The sequence below is a fragment of the Solanum pennellii genome, chromosome 2, assembly GCF_001406875.1.
Source record: "Solanum pennellii chromosome 2, SPENNV200".
NCBI classification, from domain to species: domain Eukaryota; kingdom Viridiplantae; phylum Streptophyta; class Magnoliopsida; order Solanales; family Solanaceae; genus Solanum; species Solanum pennellii.
In genome coordinates, this window is record NC_028638.1 from 43,846,244 (window position 1) to 43,869,637 (window position 23,394).

General features: G+C 34.3%; 3 protein-coding genes and 1 pseudogene across 4 annotated transcripts; 2 read left to right on the forward strand and 2 right to left on the reverse strand.

Annotated features, from left to right (window-relative positions):
- The first annotated feature begins 684 nt into the window (after positions 1-684).
- LOC107010307 lies at positions 685-4,094 on the forward strand (annotated as a pseudogene). The gene is made up of 2 exons (XR_001455679.2): positions 685-1,594; positions 3,615-4,094. The product of XR_001455679.2 is annotated as a chlorophyll a-b binding protein 1B, chloroplastic-like (transcript).
- A 1,619-nt stretch (positions 4,095-5,713) lies between these two features.
- On the forward strand, positions 5,714-6,677 carry LOC107010306 (chlorophyll a-b binding protein 1B, chloroplastic). Its single transcript, XM_015209582.2, has one exon. It carries the CDS (start codon positions 5,783-5,785, stop codon positions 6,578-6,580), a length of 798 nt encoding a protein of 265 aa, XP_015065068.1. The 5' UTR covers positions 5,714-5,782; the 3' UTR covers positions 6,581-6,677.
- Positions 6,678-6,794: 117 nt separating this feature from the next.
- LOC107010305 (probable starch synthase 4, chloroplastic/amyloplastic) lies at positions 6,795-16,981 on the reverse strand. Its single transcript, XM_015209581.2, has 17 exons — positions 16,802-16,981; positions 16,584-16,732; positions 15,777-15,978; positions 14,692-14,773; positions 13,482-14,550; positions 13,347-13,398; positions 12,441-12,563; positions 12,276-12,351; positions 11,999-12,183; positions 11,727-11,921; positions 11,549-11,620; positions 10,498-10,707; positions 9,005-9,130; positions 7,946-8,095; positions 7,781-7,842; positions 7,610-7,685; positions 6,795-7,437 (listed from the first exon to the last, which is right to left on the reverse strand). Exons 2-17 carry the CDS (start codon positions 16,730-16,732, stop codon positions 7,261-7,263), a joined length of 3,006 nt encoding a protein of 1,001 aa, XP_015065067.1. The 5' UTR covers positions 16,802-16,981; the 3' UTR covers positions 6,795-7,260.
- Positions 16,982-20,621: 3,640 nt separating this feature from the next.
- Positions 20,622-22,654, reverse strand: LOC107010520 (purine permease 21-like). The gene is made up of 2 exons (XM_015209808.2): positions 22,555-22,654; positions 20,622-21,942 (listed from the first exon to the last, which is right to left on the reverse strand). The coding sequence occupies exons 1-2, from the start codon at positions 22,589-22,591 to the stop codon at positions 20,813-20,815; spliced, it is 1,167 nt and encodes a 388-aa protein (XP_015065294.1). The 5' UTR covers positions 22,592-22,654; the 3' UTR covers positions 20,622-20,812.
- Between the last annotated feature and the right edge of the window lie 740 nt (positions 22,655-23,394).

The following is a 23,394-nucleotide window of genomic DNA, read 5'->3' on the forward strand; positions in this document are numbered from 1 at the left end:
CATGACCATAAGATTTTTAAAAATCCATGCATGGACCTTGGTTGAAAGAGAATATGATATTCTGCATTTCCTTAATGTCGCCAAATGCTATAGTGACTCTTGGATGCAATGACATTATATCAAAGCTGCTAAATGTTTTTACGGAAAATCTATTGTCATTGAATGTCTCTTTTGTTGTAGTGATATGTGTTAAAGAAATTCATCAACACAAATTAAATTTAGAATATGTTTATCAGAACCCATAAAGTTCAAATCTTGATTCTACATTTACTTATGAAGTAATTAGAGGTTAAACATGAATTGATAATATGATAAAAATGAGTTTCAGCTTTTCGTCAATTTATTTAGTGAAAGGCTTAACCGTAGTTCTACATTGAATAAGCTTTACTGCTGATAGATAAAATTTGGATAAATTCCAAATGGATAATGATAAGAGATATCAGTGTATTGTAAGCTCAACAAATCAGAGGGTAGAGTTCAATCCTTGTATCCACACATAGGAGGACAGTATTGGATGGGTCCCTTCAGTAAACATCTTAGAAAATTAGAAGGATTAGAGATTGCCAAGTTGCATTCATTGCTACACTTAGGATCTTGATATCCAATGAGATCATAGATATAGATATCATTAGATAATTTGGACTCTTTCCCTCTTAATTACTCCCTATATATATGGTGAATTAATTCCTTGTAACTTCATCTCATTACAGCCAACTTCAACAATATCTCATACCATCAAACACTTGCACTTCTCTTGATATAAACACCATGGCAGCTGCTACAATGGCTCTTTCTTCCCCTTCTTTTGCTGGACAAGCAGTGAAACTCTCACCATCTGCCTCAGAAATCACAGGAAATGGAAGGATCACTATGAGAAAGGCTGTCGCCAAGTCTGCCCCATCTAGCAGCCCATGGTATGGCCCTGACCGTGTTAAGTACTTGGGCCCATTCTCTGGTGAGTCCCCTAGCTACTTGACCGGTGAATTCCCTGGTGACTATGGGTGGGACACCGCTGGACTTTCAGCAGATCCAGAAACCTTTGCCAAGAACCGTGAACTCGAGGTGATCCACTGCAGATGGGCTATGCTTGGTGCTCTTGGATGTGTCTTCCCTGAGCTCTTGGCCCGTAATGGTGTCAAGTTTGGTGAGGCTGTCTGGTTCAAGGCTGGATCTCAAATCTTCAGTGAGGGTGGACTTGACTACTTGGGCAACCCAAGCTTGGTCCATGCACAGAGCATCTTGGCCATCTGGGCTTGCCAAGTTGTACTCATGGGAGCCATTGAAGGTTACCGTATTGCTGGTGGACCTCTTGGTGAGGTTGTAGACCCACTCTACCCCGGTGGAAGCTTCGACCCATTAGGCCTTGCTGAAGACCCAGAGGCATTTGCTGAGCTCAAGGTAAAGGAGATTAAGAACGGTAGACTTGCTATGTTCTCTATGTTTGGATTCTTTGTTCAAGCCATTGTTACTGGAAAGGGACCATTGGAGAACCTTGCTGATCACCTTGCAGACCCAGTAAACAACAACGCCTGGTCCTACACCACAAACTTTGTCCCCGGAAAATAAAAATCTTAAAACATTCTCAAGTTTCTGATCATTTGTTGACCATGTAAAGTTGTAATTTGTGAGTTTACTTGAACAATAGAATTGATTTTTCTTATATCTTATTCCTGTTATGGTGTAGTCTTGAATTTCATTTTCCAATGGCATGAATGAGATGCTGCAAGTTTCATATCAAAGGGGAAAAACAGGTGATTGTTCAAAAAAAAAAAAACAATATACATTTGGTATGTGGTAAAAGCTTAAAAGTTGAATATAAAGACCAGTAGAGGAACTTATGGAATGATTCAGTTCTCAAGAAGCAATACTCGTAACATAGTGCCGACAATAGCATGATGATTCCTTTATTTTTAAGTTGAGAAGTGAGATGAATTAAGAGGATATATGTTATTTCACTACTACGTACGCAGTGACATTTCAATGATAAGGGAAAACTAATGTATATGTTTTGTCTTCAGAATCAGCAAGTACTCTCTCTGTTCCAATTTAATCGTCTTACTTTCATTTTTTACAATACCTTGTTTCAACTTTTCACTTTACATGTTTAAGACCTCAAGATTAAATAACGTTTTGGTACATTATACATATCTTTGTTTTAAGACCATAAGATTCAAAAATATTCTTTACTTACTTAAATTCCGTAACAAGTCAAAACTAGACAAACAAAATAAAATGGAGTGAGTGATATTGACGAGTTTCCAGATCATTAATAGACTGATATGTCGTTAAATTTAATTAACATCTTTAACTTGAACAAATTCATAAACTTCTTGTATAGTCTTCCTTCCTTACATATGTCTTTAGAGTAAAAGCATCTGTGTGACAGCTTATATAACAAAGGCAGATATCCTTCCAAACATGGTACATTTTGATCAGAATTTACAGCCAAAAGGACACATAGTAAGCAGAAGATATTCATGACACTATGAAAAGGAAATTAAGTTCTATGTATTGACATTGTCAAAAATACTTGCACAATAATATCACTTATTACAGTGGCGCACAGAGGTAGCCTTCAGCATATCAGTTTGACAGAACCAATTAGCTTTGACTTAAACCATGTATATGTGTTAACTAATTCATTAAATATGTATACAGAATTTACTAATACTTGAGGTCATTGTCCTAGATTCTAGAACTCATAAAGTTCAAATCTTGATTAGTCTTTCCTTTTTAAGTAATTACAAGTTGTGATAAACACCAGTAACAATATAACGAGTATAATCTCACAAGTAAGGTCTGGGGAGGGTAACGTGTTAGGCAGACCTTACCCTACATTAAGTGATGTATAGTGCTGTTAGATAAAATCTGGAGAAATTTTCAATCGATAATGATAAGAGATATCATATTGTAAGTTCAACAAATCACAGAATAGAGTTCAAGACTTGTAGCCAATTAAAGGTGGACAACATTAGTTGGGTCCCCACTGTAAACATCCTGTAAAATTGATGGACTAGAGATTGCCAAGTTGCATTACTTGCTATACATGGGATCTTGATACCCAATGAGATCATAAATATAGATATCACTAGATAAGGACTCTTTCCCTCTTAATCCCTATATATGCTGAATAATTCCCTTGTAACTTCAACTCATCACAGCAAACTTCAAAAATTTACCATCAAACACTTACTTTTCTCTTGATATAAACACAATGGCAGCTGCTACAATGGCTCTTTCTTCCCCTTCTTTTGCTGGACAGGCGGTGAAACTCTCACCCTCTGCCTCAGAAATCTCTGGAAATGGAAGGATTACTATGAGAAAGGCTGTCGCCAAGTCAGCCCCATCTAGCAGCCCATGGTATGGCCCTGACCGTGTTAAGTACTTGGGCCCATTCTCTGGTGAATCCCCAAGCTACTTGACCGGTGAATTCCCTGGTGACTATGGATGGGACACTGCTGGACTTTCAGCAGACCCTGAGACCTTCGCCAAGAACCGTGAACTCGAGGTGATCCATTGTAGATGGGCTATGCTTGGTGCTCTTGGATGTGTCTTTCCTGAGCTCTTGGCCCGCAACGGTGTAAAGTTTGGTGAGGCTGTGTGGTTCAAGGCCGGATCCCAGATCTTCAGCGAGGGTGGACTTGACTACTTGGGCAACCCAAGCTTGGTCCATGCACAGAGCATCTTGGCCATCTGGGCTTGCCAAGTTGTGTTGATGGGAGCTGTTGAAGGTTACCGTATTGCTGGTGGACCTCTTGGTGAGGTTGTCGACCCACTCTACCCAGGTGGCAGCTTCGACCCATTAGGCCTTGCCGAAGACCCAGAGGCATTTGCTGAGCTCAAGGTAAAGGAGATCAAGAACGGTAGACTTGCTATGTTCTCTATGTTTGGATTCTTTGTTCAAGCCATTGTTACCGGAAAAGGTCCATTGGAGAACCTTGCTGATCACCTTGCAGACCCAGTAAACAACAACGCCTGGGCCTTCGCCACAAACTTTGTTCCCGGAAAGTGAATATCATAAAATGATTTTCAAATTTTCATGTAAAGTTGTTGTGAATGAGTTGACAATATAATGGATTTTTCTATTCCAATGATTTTTAGTCCTGAATTTTCATCTTCTAAACCCACGATACGAATCAAACAATTAAACTTTCATTCCAAAAAGAAAAGAAACAGAATAGAGAATAAAGCCCTAACGAACACTTTCAGCGATATGGTAATTAAAAAACCACAGCAAAGGTGTTTATAGCTTAAACTTCAATTTGTAGAACAGAGCCGATTTATTAGGTACCTCGTCTACGCTATGTTTGAGCTATTGACACACATATATATACTGACAATAACAACAAACAGATAGTATAATGTTTGCTTAAATGTTAATGTTATACATTACCTTAATTTCCAGGTCGAAAATCTCTGCAGATTTTAATTTTCCATTATCACGTACAGTGGTGTATAGTGATCATTATGACTAATGTCTCTTCATGACCATGAGATTAACTAACAAAAGTCTATTCATGGATCTATGTTAAAAGAAGAAAAAAGGATGGTGGCGTACTGGCGCTAGTTGCTTGGATTCTTTGAAAATGTCAACAAGTGTGTATGGAATTATCAGTATTTTTGGTGAATCCGACACGGATGTTGTTGTAAAATCCAAAAACCAATATGTTCACTTTATGTGAATTAGAACTTGTAAAGTAACCATTACTCCATATCACCATATGTATTATGATCTGACTCAATCTTGCTTATGCTCAGACCATAATTTTTACCAAAGGGATTCAAAATATGAAAAAAGATAAACCCATAAAGAAGTCTAAGGGGAATTTAACGTATAATTTTAATCAACCATTTATAAATAGCATAATTTTCTACCAAATGAGGTTTGGATGAAGTCCTCGGCTCTACTTGGCTCTCATAAGTAGTATATATATTATTACTGGGAAGCGTATAATCTAAATTACTTTGTTAGAATTTCTTTTTTACTTTTTTAGTACTGATTCACCGGAAGAAATCAAATATATATTTATTCAGAAAATAGATATCTAGAATTACGGTATTTTCGTTTGTTCTTTTATTAACTAGGAAAGAATTAACTTGGAGCGAATATCACCTGTTAATCTCATTGCTTTTTACGATCATAATTAAGCATGCAAATTGCAATTTTACTTTCCCACAATTTGCAAGTGTTTGATTAATGACAATATCCTGCCTATGAAAGACCCATGAGCGGTTGGGTGGCCTGGGTCGGAGTAACATGGCGCTTTGTTAATGAATTTAGTTAAGAAATAAAGTTATATCTTTGCTATGAGCTATAACTTTTTGCGTATTTGATTCTAATAGTAAATCAGATAGTAATTCATTTCATATTTTCCTTCTTGACCAGTAAACTCTAAAACCAGAGAGAATAGATGCATAAAAAAAGAAAGACTAATGGACCTACATTGAATGAGCTAGCTGTAGAAACAGATGGTATCTGTTATCCTGCTGGTAGAGGTGTCATAATGTAAGCTCACGAGATAGAGTGAAATCCTTGTAGCCATACATAGGAGGACAACATTGGTTGGGTCCCCCTCGTAAAAATCATGAAAAAGTTGATGGATTATAGATTGCTACACATGGAATCTTGATACCCAATGAGATTATACATATAGATATGACTTGATAAGATGATTCTCTCTCTTTTCTCCTATATATTCTCAACCGCAACTAACTTCATCTTCATCACAATTATACATTTCATAACATCAAACACTTAATTTTTCTCTTAAAATAAACACAAATGGCAGCTGCTACAATGGCTCTTTCCTCCCCTTCTTTTGCTGGACAGGCAGTCAAACTTTCACCTTCTTCCTCAGAAATTTCTGGAAATGGAAGGATCACTATGAGAAAGACTGTTGCCAAGTCTGCCCCATCTAGCAGCCCATGGTATGGCCCTGACCGTGTTAAGTACTTGGGCCCATTCTCTGGTGAGTCCCCAAGCTACTTGACTGGTGAATTCCCTGGTGACTATGGATGGGATACCGCTGGACTTTCAGCTGATCCAGAAACTTTTGCCAAGAACCGTGAACTCGAGGTGATCCACTGCAGATGGGCTATGCTTGGTGCTCTTGGGTGTGTCTTCCCTGAGCTCTTGGCACGTAACGGTGTCAAGTTCGGTGAGGCTGTGTGGTTCAAGGCTGGATCCCAGATCTTCAGTGAAGGTGGACTTGACTACTTGGGCAACCCAAGCTTGGTCCATGCACAAAGCATCTTGGCCATCTGGGCTTGCCAAGTTGTGTTGATGGGAGCTGTTGAGGGATACCGTATTGCTGGTGGACCTCTTGGTGAGGTTGTCGACCCACTCTACCCTGGTGGCAGCTTCGATCCATTAGGCCTTGCTGAAGACCCGGAGGCATTTGCTGAGCTTAAGGTTAAGGAGATCAAGAACGGTAGACTTGCTATGTTCTCTATGTTTGGATTCTTTGTTCAAGCTATTGTCACCGGAAAGGGTCCATTGGAGAACCTTGCTGACCACCTTGCAGACCCAGTAAACAACAATGCCTGGGCTTTCGCCACAAACTTTGTCCCCGGAAAATGAATCTCTTAAAACGTTCTCAAGTCTCTTGTCGTTTGATGACTGTGTAAAGATGTAGTGTGCTACCTGACAATATAATGAAATTTTGTTTGTGTTTGAATGGCTTTTCTGTACTGAGTTTCATTTTCCCAAGTCAACCCATAAATCAAGCACTAACAATGATACAACAAAATGACCCCTCCACATATGAGTAATAACTAGAAAAACTGTAATGGTATGTTGAAAGGTTGCACTTGAATTTACAACTAGAGCAGTTTATTTAATTTAATGAATTCTCTTTATAAAAAAATCTATACAGCATCTCACGTACGTAAACAAGTTGACTACACTCTCTATATTCTTGCTTTAAGCACTATGAAAAGTATTTACCAACAACATATTTGGCCAAAAAGAATATATTGTACTAACAACATAAAGATTTACACAAAATTGTAAATTAAACTGAGTTGCTCATTTCTCGCCGGAAAAGCTTGACAGATGGTATTGGTATGCCAATTCTGCCTTACACCTTTGATATCCGAGGTTGTACATACATTACCCTCATTGTGAAATCACAATTCTCAGTGAAGTCGTTGCTCGCCCTGTTATCCCCGAGTGGATGCTATTGCCACACAATGATGGCATGCCCTGTTATTCAAGCAGCTAACTGATCAATAAATTAACAAATCGTGATTGGAATGAGGTCAACTACGACTTGCAGCTCTTGCTCTCAACACAGCCTTCTCGTAAAGTTCTTCATATTGTGATGCTGATGAATCCCAACTAAAATCTATGCTCATGTCCTTCTGAACAAGCTCTTTCCAAAACTCATAATTGTTCATGTAATAGTTAAATGCACGTTCCAAAGCATTGTTGAATCCCTGGTCATGGAACAGTGCAACATCAAACTTTGTATATTTCATTTAAAAACAAAGGTTGATGCAAGTTCTGAACTGTAATAATTTGCTATAAGGCCACAAAACTGAACTAGAATTGTGTCTTGGACAACTTTTTACTAATGTATTAGGCTCTTAGCTATTAAATTGCCGATACCTGTTCATCAGCAGTCGCAAATGTGAATCCATTTCTAAACTGAAGTGGGATTGAGTCATCATCAACATCAAAAACACTGCAAAATGATTTGAATGGTTAATAATAAATCTGAAACTGTAAAACCATGAATGCTGACTAGTAAAGAAGTCCTGATGTTCTGCATCGACGAACCTATCATTCAAGCCCCCTGTTTTCCTAGCAATTGGTATCGACCCATATCTCATCGCTATCATCTGCACAAATGGAATTCAGATTCAAACATTAGAACTTAAAAGTATTGAGTCATTCTACAGGTTCTTGATTTAATAGAAATCGTTCAGGCAACTGCGGAATGACCTGAGTAAGACCGCAAGGCTCAAAGATGGAAGGGATAATAAGCATGTCAGATGCTGCATATATCAAATGGGAAAGAGCCTCATCATACTTCAATACCAACCGAGCATGTTCGTGATTTTGGAAATGGTTCCCAATATCCTCAAATTCCCTCTGCACAAATATTGATGTATGAGTTGACAAAGTTCTAATCATTATGCTAGGATGAACCAAGGGTAGAGCAACAGTGGAGGAGTCCACAGCAAAGTGCAGACAAGTTCACATGAATGGTTTGATAAGAAATAAGTGTGGAAAAAGTAGGAAGATGTAACATACTAAAGTCTAAAGTTGAGCCAAAAACATCTGACAGAGAAGCATTATATCCATCATATACAATTTTATTATTTTTCCATGATTAACAATGCAAGGAGAAGCCACTAAAAGAAAATCTAGCAAAACCCAAGTCTATTCATGTGTTGGGGGAAATAAGAAATCAAGCTTCAAATAGTTTAGTGTTTAAGTTCAATAGAAAGAATACAAGTAAGAATTGGAACATTTACCATAGTAAATACAAATTTATGGGAACCAGCACCCCGAACCTTAGCAAAGGCATCATCTCAAAGAAAAGACAAGCCAGCCTTTATAAAGAATATAAGGGCTGATACCAACCATTCTTGAATCATCAGAAAGAGTTTCTATGAGTTTCCAAGTTTTGGATGTCTCCATAAAGGCAGGATTTCTGATTTGATTAGCACAGGAACACAAAGATCTAACTACTAGACTGGAAGGAATAGGTTACTGAATTGTTCATTCTCATGGACCCCAACTAGAAGATCCAACACATAAAATTTTACCCAACAGCTTTGTTCCTGTACAGACGTGAATTCTTATTGACGTAACTGGACATGTAGAACATATTTTTCTTCTACCGTATTTCACATTTGATTGATCAACGAAGTTCAAAAATTGAGCCACAGCGGCTTATCTGTGTGCTAGAATCAGCAAAATATATAACGTTGACACCGTCATTAAGACGACATGATGATTGTATTTACTTATAGCATAGGAAAAGGAAATCATTACCTGAATATGCGGCACCGGGCTAGAACCAAGAAGAACAAATTGACCTCCCAACTCCAAAGTCCTATATACGGCATGTCTAATAAGATGCACGCCCTTTTGAGGAACCAGTCTTGTTATGCAACCAACCTGTAGCCAGCCAATCTTAGTTAAAATATGAAAGTGATATGGAAGTTTTTATCAAAAAGGAAAGAGTAACCGCAGCAACTTATAATGCAATATCAATTAGTATATCCACCCAACTGTTGTTCTTCTCAAATCATTAGCTTACTCATCCAACATTGTGTTTGAAACTTTTAACATTCCATACACCATGTCTTTTTGTTGTCTTTGCTTTTCAACTTCGGTTATAAGCAACGAGTACATTTACATCAGAATTTGTGATATAAGGATGATGTTGCCAAGAAAGGTCAATTGGTACAATAAATTAATAAAATGAGTAGTGCAGCATTGTCATATTGTCATCCAAATATTATTTAAGACAAAATAAAAGCAGTGGGATGATTCATGGAATCTAAAACATCACAACTGTCATAAGTCATGCTATTCTAACATTTTCGTTGAACTTAGACTTTATTCAAAAGGGTTTTTATTTAAAATGAAATGTTTTTAGAGTTAACTTTGATGAGATATTATCCCATGCTAACTAATGAAGTGAAAAAGATTACCTTGAGAGAAGGATAATAAACCATGCAACATACAATGAAACTAAATGACACAGACGCATACAAATATTTAGGAAGACCCACCAGCATGCTTTGCAGCTCTAGAAAATTCATAGTCAGATTTAAAGGTTAGGCTGAGAAATTCCAACTAAATTCAATCACTGCATAATCTTGTTCATGGACTCGGTTAGTAAAAAACACAGTCATCACTTAGTGCATTTTTTCTTTTTTTCTTCAGAAAATTCACACTAGTGGAATCCTCTGAAACCAATGGTAGTTTCAGCAGCATTCCGCTACTTTAAACATTTTTTTGCCACCAAATCCAAACTTAGAATCACTTAATTCCATTGGAATGCAAGCTAGTAGTTGCTCCCTCTGTTCCCCTTTATATTGACACACTCTTCTTTTTAGTTTTTCCTGAAAAGAACAGCACGCTCTCTTTTTCAAAATTATCTAATCTTAGCATCACATTTACCTGAAATGACGTGGCTTGTTGGGATCCACTTGATTCAAAATGAAAAGACATGTGGAACTCTCTCCATCACTCATTTAAAGGAATATATTGACACTTCACATATATTTGACCTACAAGTCAAAATCTCCTTTGTTTCTTAAAACTCCAATCAAGTCAAATACCTTCACATAAAATGAGACGGAGGAAGTAATAATTTTCATATTGAATCTCATAATTAAAAGGTCAGTCACAAAGTAACAAAAATATTGTGGTGTTATGGCAGTATAATACTGACATCATAATCACTCACTGATAAATAAATTACTGACATCATAACCAGCAAGTCATAACTTAATAATAAACAAAGAAATTCTTACCAATGGTTGTCTAAAGTCAGAAGAAGAGAGCCCTAGAAGTCTTCTTAAAGCTTCTTTATTTTCTATTTTTCCATCTATGTCACTGGCACTGTATTGGACCTTAAGAAAATTATCAGAAGCAGGATTCCAAGCAGCAGTATCGATTCCATTTAGAATTCCAGCAAATTTCTTAGAATGGGAGTTAATTGTTGCATGAAGTCCTTTTCCTCCCTGTACATTAGAAATGAAAATTGACTTTGAGGCAGAAATTCATCAGGCAAGGTGTAAAGGATTGACTAAACATGATAACAGATTGTCAAAATCACTTTTTTCCTCGCCTAGTAGGATGGAATTTTTTACTTGGAACATGCATAAGTAATTTGTATAATCATTTTGTAAATAAGATCATTCTACAAACTTAAAGACCATCATGTACCAAATGAAACAAAGCTTAGAACTCAAATGGAAGTGCACTCAATTTTTAAAAGAGCTAGATCCTTCTGCCAAACCACCTTTGGACTTCGCAGATCTGAATAAGCTTCTGATCAAGTCAAATATCAGGTGTACCACCAATTTGTTTCAAGGTCTTCTAAAGTTTTGGTCAAAAGTAGTATATTTTACCATCTTGAAAATATATTGGCCATATGGCAACTTAAATCATCAATGAAGACCCAAAGACATGATCATTGGACCTTATACAAAATCAAGGATGTCTCGGATCACTTGTTTACAGAACTACAGAAGTCAATAGATTTCAAACTGATCCTTGAAGACACCAGGGGAATATTCACCATCTTTAATACCAAAGAAAGACAAGGAAAAGAATATTGAAGAAGGAAAAGAAATATATTTTGAGACTCTTTGGCAACAACAGAAGTTTTTACTTATTCATGAAGATGGCAACAGGTCATTTCAGGCTGTGCAGAAACTATAATTCAGAAGTCAAAGTCCTATTTAGTTGCATTTCAAACAAAACCTATCATGCCTCACTAGTATAAGATAAAAAAGAAATGACTGGACGCGCATGAAAACAGAATGTGAGAGAATATGCTTAGGGAAATGAAATTCATACCTGAACAGAGCGGACCTCTTGAGCATAAGTTGGTGAAACTGTGGTAACAATGTTAGAGAACACAATTGCACCCTGGAACAAGGAAGAACCACATTGACAACGTATTAAAAAAGTTGACATGAAAGGAAAGGAGCCACCAAGATCAGGTATAACAAGTTATCAACAGATATCTTGCTACCTTCACGGGATTTATTCTATCATTTGCTGAATTGTCCTGCATCCTATCTGGTCTGTTCAAGTGATAAGCATCAAGACCGCAAGATGTTAATTCTGATGCCGGTGCAGTCCCTTGATACTCAAAATTATGGCATGTAAAGCAAATCCTCGCTGAGTCCAATCCTTTTGGCACATATATTTCCCAATAAAGTGGTGCCTTCATGAAACAATAGAATCCTGAATGTATGAAAAACAGCTGCTAGAAGTTACCACAGAAATTGGAATCGATCTTACAACAAAAGCTGTTTGCCAATCATGGCAATGAATTATATCTGGTCTCTTTTCAGCCTGAAGTAGTAATTCAAGTGCTACCCTGCTAAAGAATGAAAATCGTTTGAAATCATCGTGCTCTCCATAAAGTTGTCCTCTACAGAAGAATTTACCAGGATGCGTAGGTTCAATAAAATAAACTGGAAGGCCTGAAAACAAAAATAAATAAATGATATAGCCAAACCTACAGGAAAAAAATGTAACAAGAAATGGACCCTTGTGGAGCGTAAATACTCTTGACCTTCAACAGTGCCCGTCCAGATATTATTTTTGTATAACCGACCATCAAAATAGGACTCAACCACCACATCTAAGACCTGTAAAAGCATAATCATTTACGTAATCCAAAATCATATCAGAACCTGGCTACTAAGGTAATGATGTGAATGTCAATTTTTAGGCATACCTTCATGTCCTTGATTGACTCATACTGCATACAATCATATTTAGGAAGAACAATTTCCACAAGGTGTCCTTTCTCCTGCAGAGCTTTGCCAAGACCTGCCACCACATCCCCTAGACCACCTACCTGTGAGACAGTTAAGGAACGCCTTTTAGATAATTTAAACATTACAAATGCCTCCAATACAGTTGTTGCTTAATATTAAGTATATAATTTCATAGTTGTTGCTTAATTTACCAAAACATTGACCATGAAAACTTATTATACATAAATATCACGAATAATATTTACTTTCTATCAACAGAATATGCAACTTTCAGAGGGCATAACAGACTAACAAAGAACGAAATACAAATAAAAGAAAGACACAAGACCACAACAGAATAAATACTGGATGCATTTTGATTATCTTTCAGAGTAAGGAATAAATGAGACTGTTATGATAAATCTTGTTCAGTGTACTTGTTTTTCATACTCTCATACCACTCATTGGCCAGCTATGATTGCAGCATACTTTGCTATACTTGTACTAAACAAACATTTTTTTGAGAAAAGGAGAGTATACACTTTTACCAAATAAACATTAGCATCAGCCAACAGGACAATGATTAGGTGCATGTGATTCTGGTCTAACCTAGAGTTATCTGGAATTTATGATAAAGATGATCTATAACCAACTCATACTAATTGCCTTCATATTTAAATCAAAGTACTATAATTAAATTACTTTTAGTAACTTGTCTTTCCACCCTTAGTACATCGATGTAAGGAGAAAACAACTTCGTCCTAAATACAGAACATACAATCCAATAATCCATTCTGAAGAAATTGTTACACAAATAAATAAAGCTTAAGTTTCATATCTTCATCTAACAGAGGATTGCAATCCACAGAGGTGAGCGATTATACCTTCGCAACAGGGGCCATCTCGGCTGCAATATGGATGATATGCAGTCCTGGACTATTGGTTGACCAGAAAAGAAACTGCAAGTTATATCCTCAAACTAGGAATATTCAGTGACGAATTATTGAAACCAGACATACCGTGTTGGTGATGAAGTAAATCTAAGAAATGCCGCTAGAATTTCACGATCATTCTTTTCCTTGCATGACATATATGCATCACAAATACGTCTATCTCTCTTCCAGACCAGTTCTCTTAACAACTTTGCATCATCCTTTGAGATTTTCTTTTCCATAGACCAACCTTCAATCATCAGCAATAACCGACTCCAAAATTCGGAAGGCATCTCGTTTACAGGTTCATCTAGAGCTTTTTTTTTAGTTTCATTTTTCAAATTATCAAGTGTATCTTGAAACTCCTTGACAGAATCCTGATGCAGCAGGACATAAGATTGTATCTCTTCATCAGACCTCTGAAGGCGTTCATCAAGAAGTTTTATCTTTTGCTGCATTTGTTCATTATACTGCTGTAATTTTTCAGATGAAAGTTTATAGATGCTAGCCTCTTCAAGAGATTCTTCAAGCCTGTCGACCTTTTTCCGCAGCTCTTGGTTTTGCTGTAGCACTGATATTGCTTGATCTGCTTGTTTGGTTGCCTTAGCTAGCAATGCTTGTAAGTGTTCCACCTTTTCATATAAATTTTTGCACTCCAATTTCAAGGCAGAGAGCTCCGAAACACCTTCCTGAGATGCAGCCAGTTTAGATTCCAACTCAATTAAAGAAGATTCAAGAACTGATCGTTCTTTCTCTAGCATTAAAACGCGTTCATCTGTTTCCTTGACTAAGCTAAGCTCTGACTTCATCGATTGAAGATCTTGCTTCAATAACATATTTTCTTTCCTTAACGAATCACATTGCTCACTCAGTGAATTTACAAAATCACTACGTGAAAGAGGAACTGAATTATTCACATTAAGCACATTTTCCTCACTGCCTCTGCTTCTAGACAACTCATTTTTTAGCTTTCCCAACTGGTCTTCTAGAAGTTCCACGTGTATTTTTTCTTGGGAAGCAACGCTGAGCCGTGCATCAGTTTCTGCTAGCTTCATTTCTAAGATATTGATCTTCCCATGCAAATCCTCTTTCTCTCCAAGAACTTTTTGAAGTTCTTCTAACGCATGGACCCGAGCTTCATTGAGTAGATGAATATCTACAGATGTTATTCAGAAGGTGATGAAGTTATACACAATGATATTTTAATTTTGATGAAATTCGCACAAACTTCCCAAGGAGAAAACCTTAAAATAGCAAAAATAAGTGAACTTAAAGGATGAAACCAGAACTATCTTACTCTTTTCCGCATTTCTTATCATGCCAATCAAATCCTTAAGATGAACACTTGAAGGTTGTCCCTCCTCATTTGAGTCGACAGACTGTTTCAATTATGAGGTATTCAATTTATGATCCCAAGTAATTTGCACCATTAGGATAAATTGACAAAAGAGAAAAATGCAAAAGACGTTACCAATTAAAGACTACATAAAAAACAAGGATCTTTTCAATTTCCTTATTGGCGAGGATCAAAACGACAAAGGTCATTTGGTAGAGCTTATTTATGAAGATGTATGACATGCATCAAACCTCTAGTGAATCTTAACCTTTTTGCTCCTAACACAGCAAATAAACTGGATATTATTTGATGCTCTAAGTTGTTATACACTGATGATAGATCATTCCATATTTATGTAAATGGTATTGTAGATATTTTAGCTTCGTAGAAATGTAAGGGAGTACTGGTAGATTGAGAAGGAGAAGAAGCAAAGAAAGGTCCAAGATAATTACTCACCTGCATTAAATATATTGATTGGCATGAAATCTCAGGGGCTTATATACTCAGCAGAAAGAAATGTGGCATGAAAGTCTGGCAGGTGCATTAAGCTTTCTTTGGTTAATCTTTTGGGAATTTTTTAATTACTACTTAAACCATTAAAAGAACTCCGTTTTTCTTACAGTATTTGTTGGTGTACAGAAACTAAAACTCTGGTGTATATGACGCCATCTGATATTGAATATGAATACATTGGGGACTGACTTTTTTCTAATGGAAGCACCCACCCCTGGCACATAGTTCATACGTCATAATATAAATTCTTATCTATCAAAAAAGCACAAGGTACAGCAATTTAGCTCAAATGCTGAGAGACACTTAGTTATTTGTTGATGGCAAAATAAGGGCATGTCTCTTCAAGGCACTCTTTCAGGCATGCCTGAGATTTTCATATAGCTTTAATAGGGTTAAGGATTTGCGAAAAGCTCCACCCAGAGAATCCAATGAAAGGGGTAATTTGGATGACACACCTGAAAACCCTTATTCAACACACATGAAGTACATATTGACTACAAGTATCTCATACTCTATTATCTCAAAGAGCATACCGAATAAGTACTCTCATCTGAACTTTTGATTTCCGTCAAAGTGTCAACATTTTCTTCGATGGAAACTTCCTGATTTGAACTTGATAGGCTTTGTTTGGACATCTTTTCAGTATCAGAATCTACATCATCACTTAACTGTAGATCAACATCTGGTGGGCGTTCGATATTTATTGTCTTGGTTTGTTTTTTCTTGTTCTGCAAACTAGAAATTTCAAAACAAAGTTAACTAATGCAGCAGGAGAGAGAAAAGAAGATTGATTTCATGTTCCCAACTATATGATCTACTCGACTTCTAGAAATACATTTTTCACCAATCCATTTAACTAAAGTTCCAGATTATATAATAAATTACAGCTTCTTCAATGACAATTTTTTCATCTTTTGCAGTTCGAAGTTCCAGGAATCAAAGCTATTCAAAAACTCAAATGACTTCTCCACGATTACAAATATTCAAATCACAGAACCAACTCCTGCTAACAGAAACTAAAGCAAATGATTCTCGTCAACTAAAATCTAAATAAACCCCTAAAACTAATTTAAAACCAAAAAGAAATAAACTAGAACCATTTTCCACAACACAAAACCTCAAAACACAATAAACCAAATAGCAACTGACTCTCCATATATCAGAAAGTCCAAAACCTAATTAAACAACTCAATTAAAAATAAGTACAATCAGTTACTTACAAACCTCAAATCACTGTACGAAACCAGCTCAATTATTTCAGAAATGTAATCAGCTGATCCTTACAAAATCTAATTCCGCTTAATTTCAGGGAAAACGAAAAAAATTGAGAATTACAATACCTAAAATTGCGGCGCTGGCGCATTTTGCCGGAAGCTGGAGGCAAGCGTTGAGAAGGTAGTGGATAGAATCGAACATTTACTTGTCTAGAAAAAGATGCTCCTCCGCACCATTTTTGCGTGGGAAAACAATTGGAGATCTTCATCTCCATCTGCAAAAATGCAAAAAATCTGAGCTGAAAGAAGAGAATGAGATAGAGAGAAGAGAGAAAGGAACAAACCGTTTCTTAGAACCAACGACTCCCTGAAAACTATTTGGGTGTGTGTTAATAAAAAGTGCACATATCTTCTTTCTTATTCTTATTTTTTTCTTCCGAAAAAAAGTGCACCAATCTAAGGACTCGGCGGAGAAAAAGAGGGGAAATATCTCGGACTAGGTGAAATAAGAGGATGATTCATTACGCTATATGCTACATGGAGTGCATATGTGATTTCATTTCGTGATTATAAGTGGTGAATGGTGATGCCTAAAATTTACTAATTTTTTTTAATATTTCGTAATTTAAGAACATAAGATGAAATTAACATTTTGACAAGTGTGAAATTCTTTTTTAAAAAAAAATTGATTTAGAATTTTCTATTGTGATTTAACTTTTTTATTTAAATACAAAAATTAATTCAAAAAGTCTAAAAAAATTCATAATTTATAAGAATATCAAATGAGTGATGAAATATTATATGGTAATATAACTATTAGGCATAATATAACTTGACGTCAATTGACAACTATGACATTTAGATTTTAGTGTGTACAAGTAGACACTTAAACTTGTAAAAAAATTGAACAAGTAGACTATTCGTCATACATAACACCCCACATAGCAATTTTGTGTCTTACATGACATCCTACGTTTATTATGTCATGTAAGATCAGGGGCGGACCCACATACACTTGTGAGGGTGCACGTGCACCTGTAACTTTTAAAAAAAAGTCCTATATATATGTATAGACGGTTGATAAAATGAACATATATTCAATTCCCAGAGCAAGCAACAATTTTTTTACTTTAAATTTAAAAATCTTTTCTCAGAAAAAATAATCAAAATGGTCCTTAATATTTTTTAACTTAAATTTGAAGCCTTTTCTCCGAAAAAATTATCAAAATGGTCCCTAATGTATGGGGGTTGACTTATTTTGATCGTTAATATATTTTGCATGATCCATATAGTTTTTAATATATTATAAAGAGTACTTAACTTGATCTTTTTTCCTAAAAGTAAAAAGTCATCAAAAATTTGTATTAAGTTTAAACCTGAGTTCCACTAAAAATAAATTCAAAAACTTTCTTGTTCCCCTTTTAAGCCATAGCTGAAAAACTTGTCCAATTTTCATACTTTCTTAGAAATTTCAAAGAATATATATATAAAAAAAAATAATTCAATCCCAAACTAGAACTCGTTTTTGCTGCCTCATTTGGCCTCGCCTCATTTCTTAATGACCTTTTTTTGTCATTCGGTTCCTTTTCTTTCTAATTGAATTTAAAAAAAATAATTTTTGCTAAGACAATTCTAAACAAAATATAATACTCCAAAATTAAAGTCCTACTCCTATTATCTCTGTGTTAATTGGTAAGTTTTTCTTTACAAGCTATTTTTTTACAATAATTTGTTGTTGATTCTTGTGCTTTGAGATGGATAGATTTTTTAAGAAAAATAGTTCTTCTCAACCAAGGGTTAGTTTTAGAGACATGATTTAAGGGTTCATTTTCTAGATGGTTGGAGTATAATATGAAAAAAGATATTGTATTTTGCTTATGTTGTTAACGGTACCCTTGTGTCACTCCTAGCCTTATCCTTGAGTCACTCATAGTAATGCACCCTCTATCTTTAAATTTTGGATTCGCCTCTGTGTAGGATACATGTTTCTATTTGTTTAATTTTGTACAAGTTTAAGTGTAGACTTGTACACCCAAAGTTAAAGATCATATTTGTCAACTGCGTCAAGTTAAGAATCATGTTTAAGTATTATGCCTAATTACTAGTGATATTGACCAACAAACGACTTATTAAAGAGTAATACACAATAACTCATGTTCTATTTCAATTTTTTATTGAAATAAAGTTTGCTAAATAAATAAATGTATTATTTTTCAAAAAATAATTATGTGATAATGTGTAATATAAAGAATTAAAGCAATTTTGATCATATACATAAAAGAATAAGTTTTTATATATACCATATCTTTTTATCAAAAATTTAAATAAACCATTCAGTATCATGTGGATCGTCCCTTGATATAGGACACAAGGTTATCCTCTTAAGTGAAATGTGAGGGATTAATGGAGTAATTCCCATAACTCAGACTAAATCTACTATATATTTGGTTCATGATAAATTTTATACTATCATCACGTAACTATTTAACTTATTTTAAAATACAATAGACAATTTTAATTAATATAATTTAAGATAACATGATTATAAATTTAATAATTAAAATTATTTATCCAACTTTTAAGATATACATAATATATAATTTCATGATTATATATAAAATATAAAATTATTCAAATTTTATTTGATATCATTAACAAATACAAAACATATTTAATTCTAAAATTTTATATAAAGATAATTCACTTTGATCGAATAAGAAGTTCTTATTAGAAATAGTAGTAATATGGCGATAAGGAAACAAGTATTTGGATAGATGGGGCTGGACAGCAAAAAGTACTTAATAATTTCCTTGCTGACTGCATTTTTATTTTGGTCTGCTTCTGACTCCTGATATATCGTTCAAACAAATGTATTTCGAAATATATAAAATTGAGAATAGATATTGATTTCAATTAGCTCCATAGAGGTATTTAATACATTTCGTTCGCCTTTTCTTGTTTTTTTCTCATCTCGCTTGCTATTATCATATGTATCTGATATTTATCCTAAATACATGTGAATCATATCAGATATAAAGATACATATGAATCTAGTGTGTATCTAAAATTATTCACATGTATCCGGAATACATGACTAATTCCCGTTCCATCTTGTTCGTCCGTCTTTCTATTTTAATGTAATTGAAAGCATAAATATATGTATCAGCGTGTATCGTTCTCAATATATGATAAAAACTCTTGAGTAATATTAAAATACGTAATTTTCTAAAAATTTAAATAAAATTAATGTATATAATATAGATATATGTCTAATAAGATAATTTCCCTAAATTTTAATTATCTGCCCATGGATGTTATCTAGCCAGAGGAAAAGAATCAAGTTCATTAAACAATATTCTATTTTTCAATTAATATGCCTAAATAAATAGATAACAAAAAATTATAAGGAAACTCATCCTAATATATTTGATTACTTTTTTTTGCTATTATCGCATCCATCACTACTAAAGGTGGTAAAAAGGTATTTTATAAAATGGGTATCAGTAAAATTCAATCTTAAATTAATTAGAAAGTAAAGTATATACAAAACAATTATAGAATTTTGATTGATAAAAGCTGATTAATTCCACATACAGTATACATACACCACTCTATTATATGCAACTAATTTGGCATACAACATAAAGGATATATTTTTCAAAAAACTATCTTTACTTTAATTAGTTACCATTTATTTTCAATATGAAATTTCACTTGAAATTTATATCGTGGACGCTTGACATGGTTCTACTTTTATTCAAAGTTGAATTCTAAAAAATAAATTGCTCACATACAACATAAGAATATATTTTCAAAAAACTATCTTTACTTTAAATCTTTAATTTAGTCACCATTTTTTTTTTAAAAAAAAACATGAAATTCCACTTGAAATTTACATTATGAGCGCTTGACATAATTTTACTTTTATTCAAAGTTGATCTCTAAAAAATACGTTGTTCGTAAAATTTAAAACTTTCAGAAATTCTAAAAAATTGTTTTCACTCAAAATTACTCACAAATAATTAACAAAAATAACTCTAATTTTCAAATACTAATAATTTTCATGATGAAACATCTGTTTCTTAGAAAAAAAATCAAAAAAGTCACGCTTTTTATTAATATTTATCCCATCTACTAATTAAAGATCTATTCGAATTTTACTAATTCAAGGAAAAAGGCGAACATATGATTTATATTTCAATAACAACAACAAAGCAACATCATTTTAATAGAAATACCAATACATTATTATATTTTTTTTTAAAAAAAAAAAACAACCTAAGCTAGATCTACCTAGCTAATTATTCTATATACATAGAATTATCTTTAGCACATCACCCGCTTTCAATACCAGTCTAAATCGTTTGTCGATCAGTAGACTCATCCTCAATTTCGTTACTATCATCTTTATGATTTAGCTCATCAAGGTACTGTTGATAAGCATAAGAAGAAAATCCCCAAATAGCTAAAACAATTGAAATTGCTTTCACCCCACTCATCTTATCATTAAAAATAATCACAGACATAATCGGGATTAACGGCGCACCCAACGTAGTAATCACATTTGCAAACACAGCAGATACCTTCATAATTAATCCAAGTAGACAATAAGTATACAGCTGCCAACACACACTAATCCAAATTAATATCATAATATAAGCTAATCTCCCAAGCTCAAAACTATTCATCTCCGTCTTCAAATTCCTCCAGTTTTTACTCGCGAACAAGCCAATCATAATTATACACGTGGCGAAGAACGATTGACAGATAATAACGTCCATAAATTCTCTCAACGTAGATTTTTTAAAGAATTTTCTAAAATAGAGATCTGTTAAGGAAAACAGTAAACCAAACAAAGCGGAAGCAATTAGCGTGCATATAAATCCGATTGCATTGTGATGGTAGGACGAAGCGTTGTTTGATGAATCTATGGCTAGGAGGAGGGAGGAGATGGTTACGAGGGTGATAGAATTCGCGATGAGAGGGGTAATTTTTTCGAGTTTCATGAAGAGGGAGAACAAGACGTTGAAGGCTAATTGACTTGAGGAAATAAGAGAAAATGTTGAAGCTGGGAGATGTAAAAGACCAATGGAAAATAAACCACAGCCAATTCCAACTAGAAAGCCAAGAAATACATAGATAAATAATTTGGTCATCAAAGAAGGAGATTTTGAGTCTAAATTAGGGATTTTGTTGTTATTATTATTGGTGCAATTAAAGATCATTGGAATTAATAGAATGGGAAAAGCAATAGTTTCAGTTAGTGAAATCACCCAGGTACTTTTTCCACCTTTGTTGTAATACAACTTTCCAAGTATTGTAGCTACTGTCTGGCTAACAAGTACAATCAAGGCGTAAATGCCTATTTCGAGCCATTTCGTGTACTTATTAACAGAGTTTGGAGTCGTCGTTAATGATTCAGCTGGTATAACGATTAATGCATCTGTCTTCTTCGTTTTTGGATCATCAGTTTCTTCTTGGACGTCTGTCATGAATAGATCATAAGTTAGCTAGCGTCGTCTTTCTTCATCATCAACATAAACATTTTGTATATATAGAAAAATGTAAGTTCTATATGGTTATATAAAAATAAATTAAAAATTGCTGAGTAATTTAATTTAGCATAAAATGCAACACACATACACTATCACGTAGATTGCATAATTAATTATTTGCCTATCAACTATTGCAACATCACTTTTCCACTAAAACGCAAGTAGCAAATGAAGGAATTTAAAAATATGTAGTACTTAATACAGAAACAGATTTTTTATAACTTTGCCTCAGTTGGTACATGTGAGACTGAGACATTCAACTTTAGACATATACAAGTAAACACTTTAAAATTTTAAAAAGTTAAACAAATAGACGATACTACGTGAAATTTGGTTGAGATATACTCATTTGTATATGACACATACGATATGTGTATGTCTATCGATCTGTATACTTCTTACAAGTTAATTAAAGAACCTAAATGTACACATTCAAAGTTAGAAGATATATAAATTTCAGTTAAAAAAACACAAATAAAGAAATAAATATCTAAGAGAAGTGTTTTTTCTTTCTTTTGAGTTGAAGATGTGAGAAATCTTACTGATGATATCCAGCTTCTTTTCTGCTACAGTTCCCATGTTAATTGGCAAACTATTTGTCTTAATATTCCTCTCTTTCTCTCTCTTTTTTATGGATTTAAGGAAAAGGTTGATCGAATGAATCTCATGTTAGGATTCTGGAGGCTTTAAATTGCATGAAAACAGGGCGGGGTCAGGTAGGAGTGTAGGGCCAAGAGTAGTTTATTCGAAATTATTTCGATAAAAAATTATATTATTTATACATGTTTAGATCTTCTTTTATACATATATATACAACATTAGATGTTGAGTCCTCTTTTGACTTCTTCATAGGGACGGAGCTAGAATACGGATGCGGCTGAACCCAATATCTTTTGTTCGAATAATATATTTGTCATAAGAAGTATATTGACTGTATACAAATATTAAGTTTAGAATTCAGTTATTAACACTTGAAAATCATCCTATAAAATATAGAATCATAAGGTTAATATTCTAGTACCCTGCCAGAGGCAGACCCACACTTGCAAGTAGGGGTGCACGTGCATTCGTTAATTTCAAAAAAATCATGTATATATATTTATATCTCTCTTAAGAACTAACAAAAACTAATGATAGAATTACCAGTTCACCCAATAGAAGTATATGACTTATGAGTGTTTTTGTATTGTTGGTACAAACTAGAAGAACTACCTGTGATACTAGAATTTGAATCTAGCTAAAGACCTTTTTTCACTAATTTTATTTTATGTTTAGCTAGGTAACATTAGTGCACCTCAAAATCTTTAAATTTTGGATTCGCTTCTGATTCTATGTTTCTTCGTGTGCTTATTTTTTGATATTTTAATTCCACTTTGTAAAAA